This window comes from Cupressus sempervirens, chromosome 11 (genome assembly GCF_028749045.1).
Source record: "Cupressus sempervirens isolate cs-2001-9-10 chromosome 11, ASM2874904v1, whole genome shotgun sequence".
NCBI lineage: Eukaryota > Viridiplantae > Streptophyta > Pinopsida > Cupressales > Cupressaceae > Cupressus > Cupressus sempervirens.
This window is the reverse complement of record NC_143128.1, coordinates 182,445,959-182,465,118: the sequence shown is the minus strand read 5'-3', so window position 1 is coordinate 182,465,118 and position 19,160 is coordinate 182,445,959. Positions and strand designations below refer to the sequence as shown.

Below are 19,160 nucleotides of genomic sequence, written 5' to 3'. Positions count from 1 at the left end.
ACCGGTGGGCGTGTCGCGCCAGCGCTACAGGTCACATTAAAAAGTTTACCAGGCGCACTACAGTTTATAGGGGGGTCATGTTGCACCGATTCCTACAGTCTAAAAAAAAAAAATATATATATTAAATTGATAGCAAATATTTTGCAAAAGTAATATTATAATTAAATTTATTACATATTTTAAAAAATTCATCACAATGCCAAAGGGTTGTAGCTCAATTCGTTGGGCACAATTGGTGAGGATGATGGTACGATTGACATTGCCATCCACCAAGGTTTAAACTCCCGGAGGTGCGTTTGGGCCAGGTTCGACCCCTGGGTGACTTTGACAGACTGAATCCCCCTGCACGTGGTTGCTTAGCCAAAGGACAACTTTTGGTTTAGATATACGCTTACTCATAATGTTGTAATCAGCTATGTAATGGCAGAGATGCCGATATCTATGTACTCCGGTTGTTTCCATAAAAAAAAAAAAAAAAAATCATCACAAAACTATATAGAGTATTTATATATAATTTATAAGTTTATTTTAATGAAAAAGTTGATTTTTAAAAAAAATTAATTTAAGTTTATTTATTATTCATTTATTATTATTGTTAAGATTAATTATTATTATGTGTTAATCTAGATAGACCTTCTCTAGAGGAGACTACTATTTACCTATTCGTTGGCTCTTGTTATTTAATATTTTACTATGTATTATGTTTTATCATTATATTTTTTAACATATACACATAGATTTACTACTAATGTATTATTTCACTAACAATGTTTTTCCTAAATTATTTACTACTACTTTGTGACACAACAAGTAGAAATTAATGACTTCTTCCAAATACACTTCTAAATATGAATGAATGTTGAATGAAAGATTTTAATGAAGTCTATGAGACCAAAGCAATCTAAGGGTCTCGTCTCTTAATCTTGATTAAATGGTCTCTTTTTTTGTAAATTTTGATAGTCACATTTAGGTGTTTCTTTTCTTCAAATATATAGTTCAAATTATCTTCCTCTAAAATCTTTGTATACTAGAATATAATGTAGCACACTTGAAATACAACTAAATTTTAGACTTATCCAAAAGTTGGAAGAAAATGTTTGAAATTTATTTTCGTTTTAAAAGGAAGCCCTAATCTAGGCTTAAAAAGAGCAAAAACGTGGATGAATGGCCACACTAGCGTTCCACTTTCCAAATACACTTTTAAATATGAATGAATGTTGAATGAAAGATTTTAATAATGTCTGTGAGACCAAAGTAATCTATGGGCCTCATCTCTTAATCTTGATTAAATGGTCTCTTTGTTTGTGAATTTTGATAGTCACATTTAGGTGTTTCTTTTATATAGTTCAAATTGTCTTCCTCTAAAATCTTTGTATACCAGAATCTAATGTAGCACACTTAAAACACAGCTAAATTTAGACTTATCCAAAAGTTGGAAAAAAATATTTTAGAATTTATTTCCGTTTTAAAAGGAAGCCCTAATCTAAGCTTAGAAAGAGCAAAAACGTGGATGAATGGCCACGCCAGTTTTCAGTGCTAACTTTGTCGGGACTTATTAAATCCTAAATCTCGCTGCCGCTCCAGCTAATTTATAGGAGACCCGAAAAATAAGTACAGCTAAATCCCAGATGTCTGCTTTGGATTCCAAAAGGCCGTTTCCCTCCAATTTAACTACTACTTTAGGCTTTTTCAGCTAAGCCCACGGTCACATTAACGCGACCTCACCAGCTGACCAAACAACCGACCGGTAAACTAATTGAATTACAATCTGATAAGCCTAACTACCAGACATCAGTCTTCAGCTTTAATACACCCGGCATTATTTTCACTGCATCCCGCGCAGGCCCATTTTGGCTTAGCGGGGGATAAATTCTCACGGGCAGTGGTCACATTGTGACCGGGGCCTCAGATGTCGAAGGTATTTTGTTGACAGGTAACTGTAGACAGTCGTAGCAAGAACAATAGTAGATAGATGTAGCCCAGGCTCTGTAAGGTACAAGACACCACATACATTGCTTGCTATTTTTGCACCTTTTCTAACAAACAAACCCCACAGAAATCCTACTATTTGAGCTCTGGAAATTCTTGCTTTGGCTATCAGATCCATGGATCTCGGCACATTCTCATCACATTCTGCTGCATTTTGAGCATTCTCTTCAAAATAAGCTCCTTTGGGGCCCAATCGCGGTATCTAAGTCTGCGGTAAGGTATCTGGCTTGTTTGTACCAGTTTAGAGTCGTTTGGCGGTTTGTTTTTTTTCACTGCATTATGCTGATTTCGTGTTGTTGCTGTTTCGACAGCGGGCGGAACTTATATGAAAGGTTTACAGGGAGTTTTCTGCAACTTTGCGGTAAGTTGATGTTCTACTCAGATTTTGAGTTTTTGAAAATGAATTTCACAACAGTCCGAGTTTAAAATTGCCGTTTTGGGATCTGGAAAGAGGCTTTTGATTTAGCCTTTTACGGTACTCATGATTTGTATAGTGATTTGGCGGTTTGAATGCGGATACGGAGTGTTCTGAGCTTTGAATTTGTGATTTTAGATCTGTCTATGATCGTTTTTCATCAATCTAACGGCATTCTTTGTTTCTGAAGTGATATCAAGAGTTTGAATACGTTTCTTGACAGCCATCTGAACTTAAAACCTTGACTTTTTGATCTGATTAATACTGTCTTGGGCAATATTAGATCATTTTGATACTCTGTACTGATCTAGAGCTTCTGATTGTGTTTTCCGCAGCATTCGGAGTTTGTCGTGTGAAATTTTGTATTGTAAACGGTGCATTTTCAGCAATCCCTTCTTCAGTTGCAGTAAGGAGCCTTGTTATTTTGGATCTCGTCATTACGCAGAATAATCAAAAGCCGTCTTTGACGTCTAGGCGAAATTTTTATCTGGAATCGAGCTCCAACTCAAGAATTTTGTAGTGCTCATGTCTGTAAATCACGAGCGCGAAGCTTCAAAATTGTACAACATAATCCGATCATCAAGCTCCGAGATATTTGAAATCATTTTGAGCATCTTGCAACTCATCAGGCTTCCGGATAAGCTATATTCAGCATTGTGATCTGTCTTGGGTTTAGAGCTTTAAATCGAGGCATTACCAGCGCCTTCCCTTTTAAATCCTGAGCTTAAGCTCGAAGACAATTCTATTTACGGTACTTCTAGTCTCAAGAAGTGCTGAAGGTCAAATATTTACATTGTTTACAGCATTCCGTTCTGAGATTCCGTTGGAGTTGGGAGCTCCTGGAAGATATTGTTATTCACGGAAGACTTCGTCTTACACTTTGGAGCGCAAACATTTAGATCATTTACATCATTTCGACATTTGAGCTTCTGTTGTAGTTAGAAGCTCCTAACATTTGAAGACTTTTACAGCATGGAGTAGAATTAAGAGGTTATTAAAAATAATTTCCTGTTAGCACAACTCGGCTCGGCAAAATGGACGATCCTAATGCTTCAGGTGTTCGTGAAAATCTCCCAGCAGGAAACGAGGACAAAGAGAAGCAGGACTTGTGTTCTGATCTCTCAGGTGGTGCCAACTCAGTGAAATCTCTTGCAGCTGGAAAACCGCGGAAAATAGCCCCCAAACCCTCAAATGCTGCCCCGAAAAGCCTGAAAACCAGTACGCCTGTGTCAAAACTCTCCACTCCCTCAAAGACACCGGTCATATTGCGAGGATCCACGAACAAATCTGCAGCTATAAGCCCTGGCACACGATGCTCACCAACCACAGAAGCCAAAACCAAGAAGATTGATAACAATGGAAAATTAATGGAAAATGGCACCATTTCAAGCTCGAAAACTGCAGTTGTATCAAATTCTGTTAAGAGACGGAATAGCTTGGGGGCATCCACACCAGGAATTGCAGAACGGCGGTCAAGCATTGGCGCTCCTATTGGTAGTACTACTCCCCGGCAGCGTCTCATGTCTACTCCCGGAAAGCCAAGTATGTTAAATGTTGAAACTCGCCGAGCTTCTCTGTCAAGTGTTTCTGCCCGCCCAGTCATGAATTCTACTCCCACAGAGCTCAGAAAACCCTCTCTAGGTTCCAAGACTTCTCCTTCCACCACTTCTTCAATATCTCCTACAACTGTCGGGCCCACGAAGTCTGCAACACCACCAGCTAGATCTTTGAAGTCAACAGAGGCTGGTCGCCACACTAAACCATCTGTTGTTTCCTCTCGTGGCACAGTGTCTCCTAGTTTGTCCGGCGCCACGAAAAAGAAGACTGCTGCTTCATCTCTGATAGAAGCTAGAACGCGAACTTCAACCTCTTTGGATGGAGGAATTAACAGCGCGAGAAAACCGGCGTCGTCTCTTGTTAGCGGCACAAAGAATGCATCTTCATCTCTGTCTACGGACAGAATATCAAGCCTTTCCAACCGCCGAAAATCATTGACTCCAGATAGTAAGGATTCTCGGCTCATCCCTCTTCCGCAAGTTGAAGTCAAGGCTGGAGATGATGTGGTATGTATGGTTTCTTAATTATTATTATATTTTTAACTATGGACAGTTATTTGTTCGGTTCGAACGATGCTGAATTGTAAGTGGTTTACTGCACAACATTCTATTTCCTAGTGGAAGCTGGTGTGCAGCCGATTTTTTTGTTTCATAAAATCCATTCATAGATTCAATACTATATAAAGAAAATACAGATTCCATTTGTTTTGAGAATTATCCTTTCCAGAGAAGTTTTGCGCAGGATCCCAAGGTCATCATGTCTGTTGAGCCTGAAATGTCAATCATCTAATCTCAAATGTAGTATTCTTCATGAGTACGGGACTTGAAATGTCAAATGAATAATTGTAAATGCAGCCACTTCAAAAGCTTCTTTAAAAATGAAGTCAAACAATGGAAACTAGAAAAATTAATTGTACATGTTCTGCTTATGCCACAGAGGTTAGATTTGCGTGGTCAGAAAGTACGCAGCCTTGACTCCAGCGTGCTGAATTTATCCCCAAATTTAGAGGTAACCATTAAATTTCTGCCTGCTTTACGGGATTCATGTTTTTTGGATTCAATTTATAGTTCATGGCTGATGTTCTTTGGTACCTATAGATGTCGCTTTTTAATTTTTCCTTCAGATCCGGGGCCTATAGTTTTTCATTATAGACTGGTGGAAATGGTCTTCTGTATTTAAATGTGTAATGAATTAATATTTAATTTGCTGAATAAAATGACTAATCATAAACCTGAAGCATATGCACGTGTGCACTATTGCAAGATTTTTGGTTATATAGAGGCAGAAACAACACAAAAGCATAAACCGGAGACATCACAATCTTCTAGCGTGTAGCCCCTAACACAAAATCTCCTTTAGACTGTACATTTTGCATCCTTATATAATTATATTGTAGACGGTTCAACTATCAGGCCACATGCTCTGGCCGTCTGAGGTTTGACGTTGGTTATGATTTAGGCATGGTTAGGCCATTTAATTTAATGTGTCTAATGTGGTGTTTGAGCTATTTTGACATGGATATAAATTATTAAGTTATAAACTAGACAAAAGACTCGAAGCACAACAGTCAGTATATTGGTATTTATAAGCAGGAAACATACTATAAAAGCAGAACATTTTTTTCGGTTTAAAAATTGTTGTTCATTTTCTTATGAAAGGGGCATTTAGCTTTTTGGTTTTTGCTGAATTTGTTCTAAATTCCAACCACAATTATTTTTCCACGAATAGAAATGATTGTGGAGTAGTTTTTTCGTAATTGTACTTCAATGCAGAGGTTTACTCGTTTGTGATGTTTCTAATTGATGAGAAAGAGAGTTGTAGACTTAAAAACCTCAGGCTAATGTGACTAATAAATTTGTTGAATTAAAATGATCAGCTTCCAATTCAAGTTTCAGAACAGTGGAAGTTGCATTTTCTGCAAAATAATGCAAATTGGGTGAAAAGTAATTTGCATTTCTACAGTTTTTTGAAAGTATGTCTCAGTTCAATTTGTTTGCTTGTCACAGGAAGCTTTCTGTGGGGTTTTGGTTTGCCTTTTGGGAACACAAATTTAACCAGTTTATTTACACCTTTAGTTCAAATATGTTTCAATTCATCATCACATTTTTTAACTGTCAATTAGAATTTTTTTTATGGTTAATGAGCCGAAGCTGAGATTAATTATTATTATTTGTTAAGCACAAGTAGTCTCGAGCGCAAGATGTCACAGATAAGAGGCTCACAACTTTATTATTGTGCTCTAGGTTGTTGCCTGTCAACGAGACATTTGTTACACCTCTTGTCTGGATGGTTATATATTCACTGCTCGTGCAGCATTAATTGAAGTTACTTGGGTGTTGGAGATGTTTATATTATTAACCAAAATAGATGTAAATTGAATAACACAAGATCTTTCGATACTTAGTTTTTTACTGGTATAGGTACCTACTAGCAAGACTGGTTCTCCTAGTTCATACAGACACATGCAACTATGAGATATACACACCATAAATTTAGGCACATTTTTGTAAACAACATATTATCTTGGAGACTTGAAGAAACCTGTTGTAGAAAATCACTTGAATCCCTTGAGTTTGTGGCTCCAAGGATCAGCTGATAGAATATTGCATTGCAAGGAGAAAGCTAATTCATATTCAACGATTTCATCTAGATCGAAATGGGAGACTCATCAAACAAGGAAGAGATGTCTTGTAGAAACATGCCTCAATAAGGTGAATATAGAAGACATAATATTTTTTGCAAAGAATCACCAGAAGCTCTCGAAGAAGCAACTCTAATTTAGCAACAAGTACATGAGAGATGTCCTTAATTGCAGGTGAGATATAAGGAGGAGAAGAGGCATTCGTAGTAGTATCATCTATATGAAAGATTCTCCAAGAAAGCATCACTTTAAGATGAAAAACTGAGGTATCCATATAGCTGCTAAATGAAGGTCCAAGCAGATAAAGGGCACTTTTTCTCCAGCTGATGCAAAATAAACTTGAAAAATAGTAAAACATATTAGTTCGTAGACCATGCCATTGTTGATAAACCCCACACACTTTTGTTCAGTCGCTTGGCTTAAGAAAAGTCCAATGGGATAAGGTCTGTACCACTTTAAGATGAAAAACTGAGGTATCCATATAGCTGCTAAATGAAGGTCCAAGCAGCTAAAGGGCACTTTTTCTCAAGCTGATGCAAAATAAACTTAAAAAATAGTAATACATATTAGTTCGTAGACCATGCCATTGTTGATAAACCCCACACACTTTTGTTTACAGGGACTTGGCTCAAGAAATGTCCAATGGGATAAGGTCTGTAAATCTTGCAAAATGTAATTATCTTACATTCCTTGATTTTAGGACAAATAGACTTTGAATTTATGTTGACAGTACAATGATGGAATTTAATGCTAAATCTATAATGACCCCTTGATTACAAAATGTTTGCATATAAGGCCCCCAAGACTAGTACATGAAATGGACATTTTATAAGTTGAGTCTGATCATCAACAACCCTCAAATTGTTCAATTTAAATACCCCAGTAATTGATACAAAACCCCCTAGTGAGCACAAAGTTGACACTTTATTTAAATGGTAATTGATTGTTGTATTTACAATGGAGAAGAAAGTTCCATTTAAAGGACTTACAATGATGATTTTCCTATATGAAATAATTGCAAACTGAAACAAGATAAAAATAGCTAATTGTAGAATGGTTATCAATGCACATTATAGAGAACAATATAGTATGGATTCAATTGTACCAAAATGACATTCATTACTAGTACTAGAATACCAAAATGGTGAGGAAATGTTATTACTTTATTGATTACCAAAAAGTATGAGTACACCATCCATATTCCAAAGTTCTTATATAATGGTCGATTGGATGGGAAAGCCAACGGACACATTCCCTCGCTTCCTAACTATACCCAAACCCAACAAAGCTTAACTTGTTCTAATTACAACATTACTTTATTACGTACTACATTTATCCCCCCAAGAAAGAAAAAAAGTAGTTTTCCCGATGACTACCCGACAAAACTAGAAAGAAAATCAGACTTCAAGAAGTAGGTTGTGAAGACATCCGTGGAATCAAGGCTCATTCACGGAGGCGTAGGAGGTCCCATTCAGCAGCCTTCTACTTGGCACAAACTCCTTGTAATACACGCAATGCATCCATCTTTTTTGCCTTTGCTATTGCTAATTTCTCTTCCAAGGCAGCTTTTTCAACCCTCCACTTTTCTTCTAGAGCAGCCTTTTCTACCTTCTACTCCCTTGCCACTCGTCTAGTCTATTCCTTTTCTTGCTGAAGTTCCAAGCATGTCCTTCTAAATGCAACCTTCATTTCTGCAAGTGTGTGCATGAGGGGTGATTGTTCCTTTGCTAGAGGTATAGTGTATTGGGCTGTCCAATTTTCAACTAATTCCTCCTACCTGTACCCACTCTGCTGAAATAGAACCCAATCTGTATGGCATTTCCCCTTCATGAATGCTACTAAGGATTCCGCTGCTCTGACTATTGCCTCCAGGTTACAACTCTTAGCCTATTGTATAATTTCCTTGGTAGTATGTTCCATAACCTGTAACTCTTTGACAAATCTTTCTACTCTGTCTTCCAATGAGAGTGTTTTGGCAAGTCCCACTTGCTCATTTTGCATTTTTGTTACCTTTTCCCCTTCTATCTCCAAGGGGGCCAGCAAGAGTGGAGGTACCATCCCCACTTCTTCAAGCAATTTATCTACCTCCTTTAGTATCATATCCTCAACTAATGTATCCTTCTTAACTTGTGTATCTTCATCTTCAATTCTAGGTTCTCCCCCGTGCTTCTCATTTTGTGCATCCATTTTTCCTACAGCCATCCTCTCCCCATTAATGCATCATACCCTTTCTTCTCTAGGGTAATCATGTAATATCCCCATTTCCAAGATAAATTTAAATAATAATAGAATTAAAATAAGATTAAATAAACAAACAAATAAATCTTAATTATGATAGTAATAATAATTGTGTTGACGAAGTCAAAGAAATACTAATAACATCTTATAAGAATATTAGTATCCAAATAATTATTTAATAAATAATTATATTATATGATAAAATATATCATATATGTCAATTATATAGTTATAATTGAATAATATACTATCAATAATCAAGATTGTAAAAAATACATAGTTATATGTTATAATATTATTATATTAAATGATAATTAATAAGACTATGAATAGTCACAACCATTCATTTCTATGCTATATATATATAGGAAAATGGATGGAAAAAGGGGAGGAATATCATATTACAAAGAATATTTTTTATATTACACTTGGATGTAGAGAGAATAAAAAGAAGAGCATGAAAATCATCCTTTCAAAACCGATTGAATCAGAGGGTGTGAAGAGAACATATCAACAGTTGAAGGAAGAATACAAATTAACTCATCATTGACTCGGCAAATAAATACATGAGCAGATATTTACCATGAGTAATGAATCACTAACTATGTGGCCTTGTGAAATCATTGTCATTTGGCAGAAGAGAAGTTGTTGATGGAAAAAGGATGATCAACATACTCTATCTTCACCGTGAATCATCTTGTGAGAATATGTAAGGTATAATTTGCAGCTACAATGGAGGAATCATCTGATTGGAGAAGAGGGAATCAAATAATTATCCTAGAATACCTAGTCAGCAATTTTGGCCATGTTCAAACAACAACATTTGGGGAGAAAGACTAGAACATGAACGTAACATCAACTTAGACTAGATACACAGAGTTATATAAATAAATAAATACAATCTGTTTGGTATACTTATCTATTTTCTATATGGGAAGAATCAAAGAATAATTAATAAGAAGATATATAGAAGGCATGAGAATAATATACAATCCTTATCACACCTATACAACCGGTTAGCACAAACTCATCACATAAAAATAGAGATTAGATTGGAGGCGGCATAGAACATTGCGGAGGAAGCAACAACGAATAAGGGAGATGACCAGAGGGCTCTGGAGGTATTCTGGCCAGAGGAAACAACTTAAATTAGTTAATCATTCCTAGTAGTAAACAACTATTTTGGAGAATAATGTGATTGTAGAAAAAGTATCAACATCGAACCAACAATTCTTATTTTCTAGTGATACCTATATCTCTTGAAGCGGAGCAACATCCAATCTTGAATCATTGGAGCGAGGACACATGATATCTATCAATGATTTGGACAGAAAGAAGAACTTTGCATAATAGTGTGTAACTAGATTAGAATTATGTGGTCTCTATAAATAGATAAACACTCAAGTTATATAATCACCCAGTCATTGAGGATTATAAGGAAAGATTGCAAAGGATCATATCTGCCTTGTATGCCTGCAAATGATATTTTGAATATAGAATTACAATCTCAAGTCAAGGAAGAGTTCAAGATAATATTATTATAGTATAATGTCACAATTGAGAAATCTATCATTATCATCTTGTATCCTCAATACCAAATATCATAGTTCATAGAAAGAATAATTTTTTTTTGGACAATAATATTGTTGGTAAATAATTGAGGATGAAGGATAAGCTCCACAAATACTTAAAAGATATAATTCTTCAAGTCAAGCTATTGACAAGAAAGGAGTATTTTATATTCCGATTGATGGAATCAGTCCCAAATCTCATAAGCTTGGACAAGGGGACATTACAAATCACCACAAGTCCAAGAAGAATTGTTGTGTACCAATTACTACCTTTTGTCCCATCAGAGTTCCTATCGGCTTGATTCCATGTTGGTCTACACCCATTAGTTGGAATGTGGGTGGCCAGAGTGTAGGTCTCCCCATTGCCTTCCAAGTCTCCTCAAGTAGGACGTTCATGTCCGAACCTCCATTGACGATAGTATATGATAGTTCACATCCCATTATCTCCATTTTGTACCACTGTAGGTGTCCTTCCCATTCCTATGGTGAATAGGGTGTTAGTTTCTTTTCCTTCTTGTGCTTCCTCTTTCTTCTCCTTTTTGGAGGGTACTCCTTTGATACTTGCTCCTTGTGTTATTGCTACCCACAATTGAGTTGGCGTTTCTAATATATCCACAATTTTCACGGAAACAGTTGTCTCCAGTACTTTTTTTATGATGTTGGGTACATGCTGGGTGGGTGGGAGTTTGGCAATACTTGCTTTTCCTTCCTTTGCCATGTTACCTCGAATGTCCTGTTTGGGTTTTCCAAATCTTTCTTTCTTCGTAGCTACATCAGGATATGTAATTTTCTTGGCTTGCATTCTTGTGATGGCCAATACCTCGCTTCTTGTTTTTGCAATGTCCAACATGTTCACCCCTTTTTGTCTAAGGCAATTGACATCCTCATGATTTCCTGGTCCACATCATTTACACAACATTCCTCTATTCTATCCACCATTTTGGCAATCCCGAGCAAAATGCCCCCACTTGTTGCATTGCCTACATTGAATCATGGGCTTCCTTTGGAATCGTATTTGATTGCTCTCCTGCGTGTGTTATTATTGCTGTTGTTATTGCTTCCTTCCCTATTGTTTCTATACCCTCCAGGTGAGGCTTTCGTAATTGTGTTTCGTGAAGGGGTGGAAGGCAGTGTGGATTGTTCTCCTTGGGCAAAGAATACTTGCGCATTCTGTACCTTCAGATTGTAGGGACAATCTTTAATTGTGTGGCCCAACACTAGACAAATGTCACAAAATGCTTTGTGTGGACATGTTCCTTTTGTGTGTCCTTCCTTTTTGCAATCCGTACACCACAGCTCCCTCTCCTCTCTTTTCTCCTCCTTAACTTCCTGTTGGTTCTTCAATAGCCTCATCATGTCGTTCGTCAAGGCTTGGATGGTTTTAGATTCATCCCCGCTCTCCTATGAACTTTCACTCCCACTTCTATGTCTCTTGTCTTTGGAAGTTTTGTTCTCACTCTCTATATCCATTGCGTGGGTGCAAGCATCAATAAAGGATGATGGTGGTTTATCTTCATTTTTCTTCTTAAGGGCAGAGTTAACCCTTTGATAAACCACCTCTTTTTTAATTCGTTGGCAGGTTTGTTGTCAAGCTATATGCTCTAACAAATTCATTTTTCCCTTGCTGTCTATTATAAGTTTTTGTGGCTATCTCGTCATTGTCCTGTAGAAGTCTAAATTCCTAATCAAAAGCGATATAGAGGTTCTTCCATGCGATCTTCTTCGCAACCTCCAAGTCTGTATCCCAATCAATAGCTTTACCTCTTAGTGTGGTAGGGAATGCTTTTAACCATTCATTCGCATCATTTTCTCCATTAGCCTACCATATGGTTATACATGTTTTACAATGACGTGCGAGGTCCTCAGATCCTTCCCCTTTAAATATATGGAGTTTTTGTTTGTCTAACACCATTCTTCTTCCGCTCTTCCCTCCTACTGGGACTCTCCCGTCGGGATGCTCCCTCCTACCAGGACGATCCCTCCTGCCAGGACGCTTCCTCCTGTCGGGCTAGATTCTTGGGTTTCTGGTCCACTAATAAATCCTTCCCCTTGTGATTCTCCTTCTGTCTGGTTGGAGCTTTGTTCCTATTCATGATCTCTTTGTGCAGGGGTTTCAGGATTCTTCCACCCTTCTTTCTCGATGCTTTCGAAAAAGCCAAGTTGGCTATACCTTCTATTGTGTTTTCAATCAACTTTTCTTCGATTTGATTTGCACTTTGAGAGTGGTTCACCAATCCCCTTAAGTGGCGACGTCTTTTACATATGTTGTGTACAACCAAGGAAAGGGGTATGGTAGAGTCAGATGAATTGTAATCCTTGGGTAACCATCTTTGGTCTTCTTCCCTATAATGAATTCATGAGAAAATAAAATGTATTTTACTCTTGTATTCAATACACATTGCCATTTGTATTATTATTTCATTTATTTAATTAATCAGGTAGAGAAGTAAGCATTTGGCATCATTGCCTTAAAAGGAATTAAGTTAGAATTTTGTGATTCATGCCCTTGGACCCCAATAAAGGCAAGAAGAGGCCACAAGGTGGTCAAGACCAAGTGAGCTTTAAGGATCCTAGAACAAAGAGAACACATAAGAAGATTTGTTTTTTTTTTTTTTTTTAGATTGCAGGAATCGGTGCAACACGACCCCCCTATAAACTACAGTGCGCTTGGTAAACTTTTTAACGTGACCGGTAGCATTGGCGCGACACGCCCACCGGTACCACGAGGACGGGGGAGACTAGAACTTGTGACCAACCCCTTGCAACAGGGAAGATTTAGCCAACCGAGCTAGGGCCCCCGCCCCTGGAACACATAAGAAGATTATAAGAAATTGCAAGAAACTATTTGCTCCTTGATGAATTGTACCTCGCCAACCAAGAAAAACAATTATCCATACAAATGACATTAGACGAGGAGTACGAAGAAGGAATTCGTGAACTTATGAACACTCCACCACATTGAAAATCTTCCCATCTCAAGGCAACATACAATTGGAGGATTTTAATTGAAGACCCTTGGACAAAGGAAGTACAAGAACAATTAGAGCTTGAAATTACTTGAAGTGTTGGGGACTCTGGAGGTGGACATATAGAGGATGCATGCATGGTCAAGAGTGCATAGAAAGCATCAAAATATAGCAATTGAAACAATCCACCCAGGTCCAACATACAATGGAGTAATCGGATGAGAAAGATGATGACTCCTTTGACAAGTTCAAATGTGGAACAATATGCTGAATTTCATAGGAAATAGGTTACTAGATCTTATGAGGCACCAGAAGATGTGCAAGACTATTTGGGTAGCAAGTGGTCAGGTTGACAAGAAGTATTGGTTGAGACTGTTCCTTGTCGATGCTCTCTTTGTGTGGGGGTTTCAGGATTCTTCCACACTTCCTTCGTTCCCAATGTTTCAGAAATAGCCAAGTTGGCTATACCTTCTATGGTGTTTTCAATCTACCTTTCTTCGATTTGATTTGTACTTTGAGAGTGGTTCACCAATCCCCTTAAGTGGTGACGTCTTTCCTCTTGTTGGTGGAGATGTAAAGTCCGCAGGGTGGCTTCCCACTCAGTTTCTTCTTCTGGCACTCGCTTGGGATATTTATTTGGAAGAAGGGGCATGAATTGTTTTAGCGTCTGGTTATTTTCCTTGGATTGTCACACTCCTCCAGTTCTCATGAACTTCTTTCGGCGAACTGATGGAGCACTTGTTGTCTTCTTTGCTCTCTTTTTGTTCCGACTCTTTCTTCCTCTATGCATACCAAATTTCTTGCCAATAGCTGAGGAATTTGTCCAAGTAGATCGTACATCACTGGTGATATGAAAGGTTCATCTCTCTAGAACCGCCCTCTCTCTCTCTCTCTCTCTCTCTCTCTCTCTCTCGCTTCCCTTTGCATGTACTTGGTCAACTGGAATTTCTTAGGCCACCACCGGATCTCATGTCGCCTTATCTTCTCTTCTTATTTCCTCCTCTTCTTCGTCACTTTTTGTTACTTGTATTCATGCTAGGAATGGTCTTCCCCTCACTCCATCCTATGTAGTCAATGACCTCTAGGTCCAGACTTTAGGCAGTGATGCCAAAATATAGAACAATATGAATGCACAATATAGAGAACAATATAGCATGGATTCAATTGTACCAACATGACATTCATTGCTAGTACCAGAATACCAAAATGGCGAGGAAATGTTGTTACTTTATTGATTACCAAAAAGCATGAGTACATCATCCATATGCCAAAGTTCTTATATAATGGTTGGTTGGTTGGGGAAACCAACAGACACATCCCCTCGCTTCCTAACTACCCAAACCCTACAAAGCTTAACTAGTTCTAATTTTAACATTATTTTATTACATACTACACTAACTAAAGTACATTAAGTAACCATTAAATAAGAAATATACCAATTTTATGCTAATACCTTTCCTTAATACTCATTCTATCAACTACACCAAGTCATGCCCTAAATTTTACAAACTTGTTAGGGCTTAGAGACTTGGTGAGGATATTTGGAATCTAGTTCTTAGTTGGAACATATTGCAATATCATAGTTCCATATTCAAATAGCATAGTTACATGTTTGGTTCACTCATGGAGGATTGGATTCTTGGTAAGTTTAACACCCCTTGATTGTCACAAAACAAGTGTAAAGGTCTTGCTTGAGACATTTTCATGTTAGAAGGCATCCTTTGTTGCCATACAATCTGACATGTTGCTTTAACAATTACCCAATAGTTAGCTTTGGTTGAGGAAAGAGCTACCACTTGCTGCTTCTTACTAGTCCATGTGATTGCACTTGTACCAAGGCTAAAGATATACCCAAAAGTAGACTTCTTGTCAAGAACAAAACCTGCCCAATCAAAGCCTGTAATACCAATCAACCAAGGATCTTTGCTTCTTTTGTAAATCATGCCAAAGTTTGGTGTCCCTTTCACATATCTCAGTGTTGGACCAACCGCCAACGTTCTCCTTCGGGATTCATGACATGGCTTAACTGCCTTCTATGTTCTATAGACCTAGTGGTTGTATCGGGCATTGAAGGTCAATCTTTTGGCGCAACCACAACCCGAGCTTGTAACAAGTGGTATCAGAGCTTGGTCAAAGGGTCAAATCTCTTTGGCAAACGTTGAGGGGGGGATTGTTGGACTAACCACCACCATTCCCCTTCGGTAGTTGTAACATGACTTAATTGCCTCTTGTGCTCTATAAGTTTAGTGGTTGTATCGAGCATTGAGTGGTCGATCTTTTGGTGCAAACCTAGCTTGGAACACTCAATACACGCTTTGTTGCAGTTAAATATTCTACAATAGGGGCTATCATGATCACAACAAACTTTGAAGCGAAATATGTAGCTCACAACAAACTTAGATTAAGTCTAGTGGCTATAAGATAGATGAGGCTGCTTACTACTTGCTTGAAAGATGACTCATTCACCACAAATGAATTTGATTTGGCTGATAGTTTCATCCCTTTCTCCATAGGTGTAAATGAAGGCTTGCAATTAGCCATCCTAAACTTGTCTAGCAAACTCTGTTAATTCTGTGACTTGCAATCATACTGATCTGATACCAGATCAGTCTGATCTGATATAGCATGATAAATACTAATCTAAAGTCATTGCATTATCTTCTTAAGGATATCGACGCCAATCCTTGTATGTTAGTTTAAATCTAACTAAAATTCCTTTGATTTAGTTCGTGGTTAAACTTGTTAATTACATGGAAAGTCACTGACTTCTAGACATTCGACAAAGAAGACTTTGGAAGGGACATGTCCTTTCATGTCCCTTGATTTCTATATTAAGGGTATGGTTGAAGTCTAAGAGCACACAAGAAAACAATAAAGTTTGCTCCTTAGTCAATACTGCCCGAATACAACTTGCAGAAGGAAAAGATAGTTCCAGATTTATATTTCTATATTCATTCAAGGTAGTACTTTGAAGTTATCTACCGCAAGATCAAAGGAGGCATAGGAGGTATAATCTAAGTTTGATTAAGTCAAAATAATTTGTAAAAACTTTACATGGTATCAAAGCTCTGGTAGTCGAACCTAGGCTTTGCAATTAAGTAATCAGACCTTATATATATCTAGCATCATTCTCCTATCTTCAATGGCATACACAATCAGACTTGAAGATAGGTTTGATGGGAAAGAACACTTTGATGCCTGAAAATTCATAATCATGATGATTCTTGAAGAAAATGATGTAAAACAATTTGTTGATTTAATGTTGAATCTCATAAAACTATTTGGAGTAAAGGAAATAGAAAAGCCATTCAAATCATATTAGATAGAGTGAAAAATGATATTGTACTTATGCTAACGAAACATTCGACAACATTTGATATGATGAATGCATTACTAAATGCATATGAGGTCAACAATGCAACCAGAGTTCTCGCATTGAAAAGGCAACTAAATCACATACAAATAAAGAAAGGAGAATCAATGAATTCTTACTTCCTAAGGGTTGCCAGCCTAAGAGATGAACTTTCAAGTATAGGAACCATCATTAGTGACACAGAATTAACACTGATGGCTATTGATGGATTACCAGATTCATGGGAAACTTTTGCAGAAAGAGTAAGTGCCAGAGATAAACATCCTAACTTCAATAGACTTAAGGGAGATTGTCTTCAAGAAGAATCCAAAAAACTAAAGAACGAAGGGAAATTGAAAATAGAAGATGATGAACTTCATGTTCTTAATACAAACTCCTATAAGGGCAAGAAGAAACATTTCAAGAAGAAAAGGGGAAATCAGAAAAATGACAAACCTAAGAAAGATCTATCCAAAATAAAGTGTTTTAGATGTGAAAAGTTTGGACACTACAGATCTAATTGTCCTGAAAATTCTAAACAACAAATGAACTGTACAAATGTCACTAGGGAAGAAGATAACTATGACCTTGAGAATCGTGTATTGTATTCATCACTATTAGATGAAGTCTCAAATAAAGCATGGGTGGTTAATAGTGGATCATCTAAACATATTATAGGATACAAAGAAGCACTAGAGTCTATATCAGAAAAGGTGAATGGCGAAGTCACCATCGGTGATAGTTTAGCACACTCCGTTAAAGGAATTGGAAATTGCACCTTAAAACTAAAATCAAGAAATTCTCTTCTTCTCAAAGGAGTACTCTTTGTACCAGGAATAAAAAGAAGTCTAATCTCAGTTACAACACTTGAAGATGATGGACATAATGTTGCATTCATGGACGGTATAGTAATAACCTGGGCAAAGAACTTCTCAATTAAGAAAGCGAAGTTGATTGGTTAGAGAAAAGGGTATTTGTAGGAATTAAATTCAGAACCTAGTCGACTTATTCAAGCTTTAATTCATGAAGTTGCAGACATAAATGAAATATGACACAGAAGGTTAGGACATCTAAATTTCAAAACCTTATCAACTATGGAAAAGAGGGTTACTGGTTTACCTAAACTAAATAAAGACCACTCAAGCATATGCAAAGGGTGTGCTCTGGGTAAGAACACCAGAAGTCCATTTCATGATAGCACTAGAAAAACCAATAATGTTTTGGAATTAATTCATTCAGAGTTATGTGGACCTACGTCTATTCCTTCTCTTGGAGAATTGTGGTAATATATTTTGTTCATAGATGACTTCTCTAGGAAAACATGTTTTTACTTCTTAAAGTGCAAAGAATCAAAAGAACTCCTAAAGAGATTTAAAGAATTCAAAACATTAATTGAAAACTTATTAGGACAAAAAATTAAAACCCTTAGAACTGATAATGGAGGGGAATTCACCTTAGATTTGTTTAAAAGATTTTGTAAAGAAACAGGATTAAGAGGGAGTATAACATTCCTTATAATCTATAACAAAACGGGGTAGCAGAAAGAAAGAATAGGACAATTATAGAAGCTGTTAGAGCTATGATATTTTATTAGAATTTAGAATATTTTCTTTGGGCAGAAGCCTCTTGTATTGCTGTTTATATTCAAAATAGAAGCCCTCACTCCTACCTTAGAGATAAAACTCCTAAATAAGTCTTTACTAAAATTAAACCCAATATAAGTCATCTTAGGATTTTTGGGTGCCTTGTATATATCCATATTCCTAAAGAAAAGAGAAATAAGTTTGAACCCTTCGGAAGAAAGGTGCTTTTGTAGGGTATAGTGAAACATCTAAAGCATATAGGATTTTCATACTTGGACAGAAAAATATTGAACTTAGTAGGGATGTTATTTTTGAAGAAGATCTAGCATTCAAAAGAGCTCAAAGTTTTGAAGAACCCTCTCCTTTACTTAGTTTTGAAACAAATACTGAGTGTGAGTCTCAGAGGGAGAACATGGAAGAAATTGAAGATGAAATTCAAAACCTAAATCTTGGAGAAACTCAGAATTAAAAGAAAAGACCACTTTGGGCCATTAAAATAGTCGAGGAAGCACAAGACTTTGCTGCAACTTTTGGAACAGTTAGAGAAAGCAAAAAACCCAAATTTTTTTCTAGTTATACAACAAACATGAATGATTTGTCCAAAATAGAACCAATCAATCCTTCAAATGCTATTAAACACACAGCTTGGAAAGAGGTTATGGTAGAAGAATACCAATCTATTATGAAGAATGATGTTTGTGAAATTGTTCCAAAACCTAAAGGAAAATCTTTTGTTTCTTCCAAGTGGATATTTAAAATAAAGCATGCTACTGACGATAGCATTGAGAAATATAAAGCCAGATTTATAGTCAGAGGATTCTCTTAGAAAGAAAGGATTGATTATGAAG

The 19,160-nt window shown here is 36.9% G+C and overlaps 1 protein-coding gene across 1 annotated transcript in view; it reads left to right on the top strand.

Moving 5' to 3' along the window:
• The first annotated feature begins 1,809 nt into the window (after nt 1–1,809).
• Nucleotides 1,810–19,160, top strand: part of AIR9 (Outer arm dynein light chain 1 protein) — a 131,180-nt gene continuing 113,829 nt past the window's right edge. The window contains exons 1-4 of the mRNA XM_089808599.1: nt 1,810–2,202; nt 2,301–2,350; nt 2,740–4,467; nt 4,898–4,969. Of these exons, the coding sequence (XP_089664725.1) occupies nt 3,439–4,467; nt 4,898–4,969 (1,101 nt within the window). The 5' untranslated portion in view covers nt 1,810–2,202; nt 2,301–2,350; nt 2,740–3,438. The remainder of the gene's footprint in view (nt 2,203–2,300; nt 2,351–2,739; nt 4,468–4,897; nt 4,970–19,160) is intronic.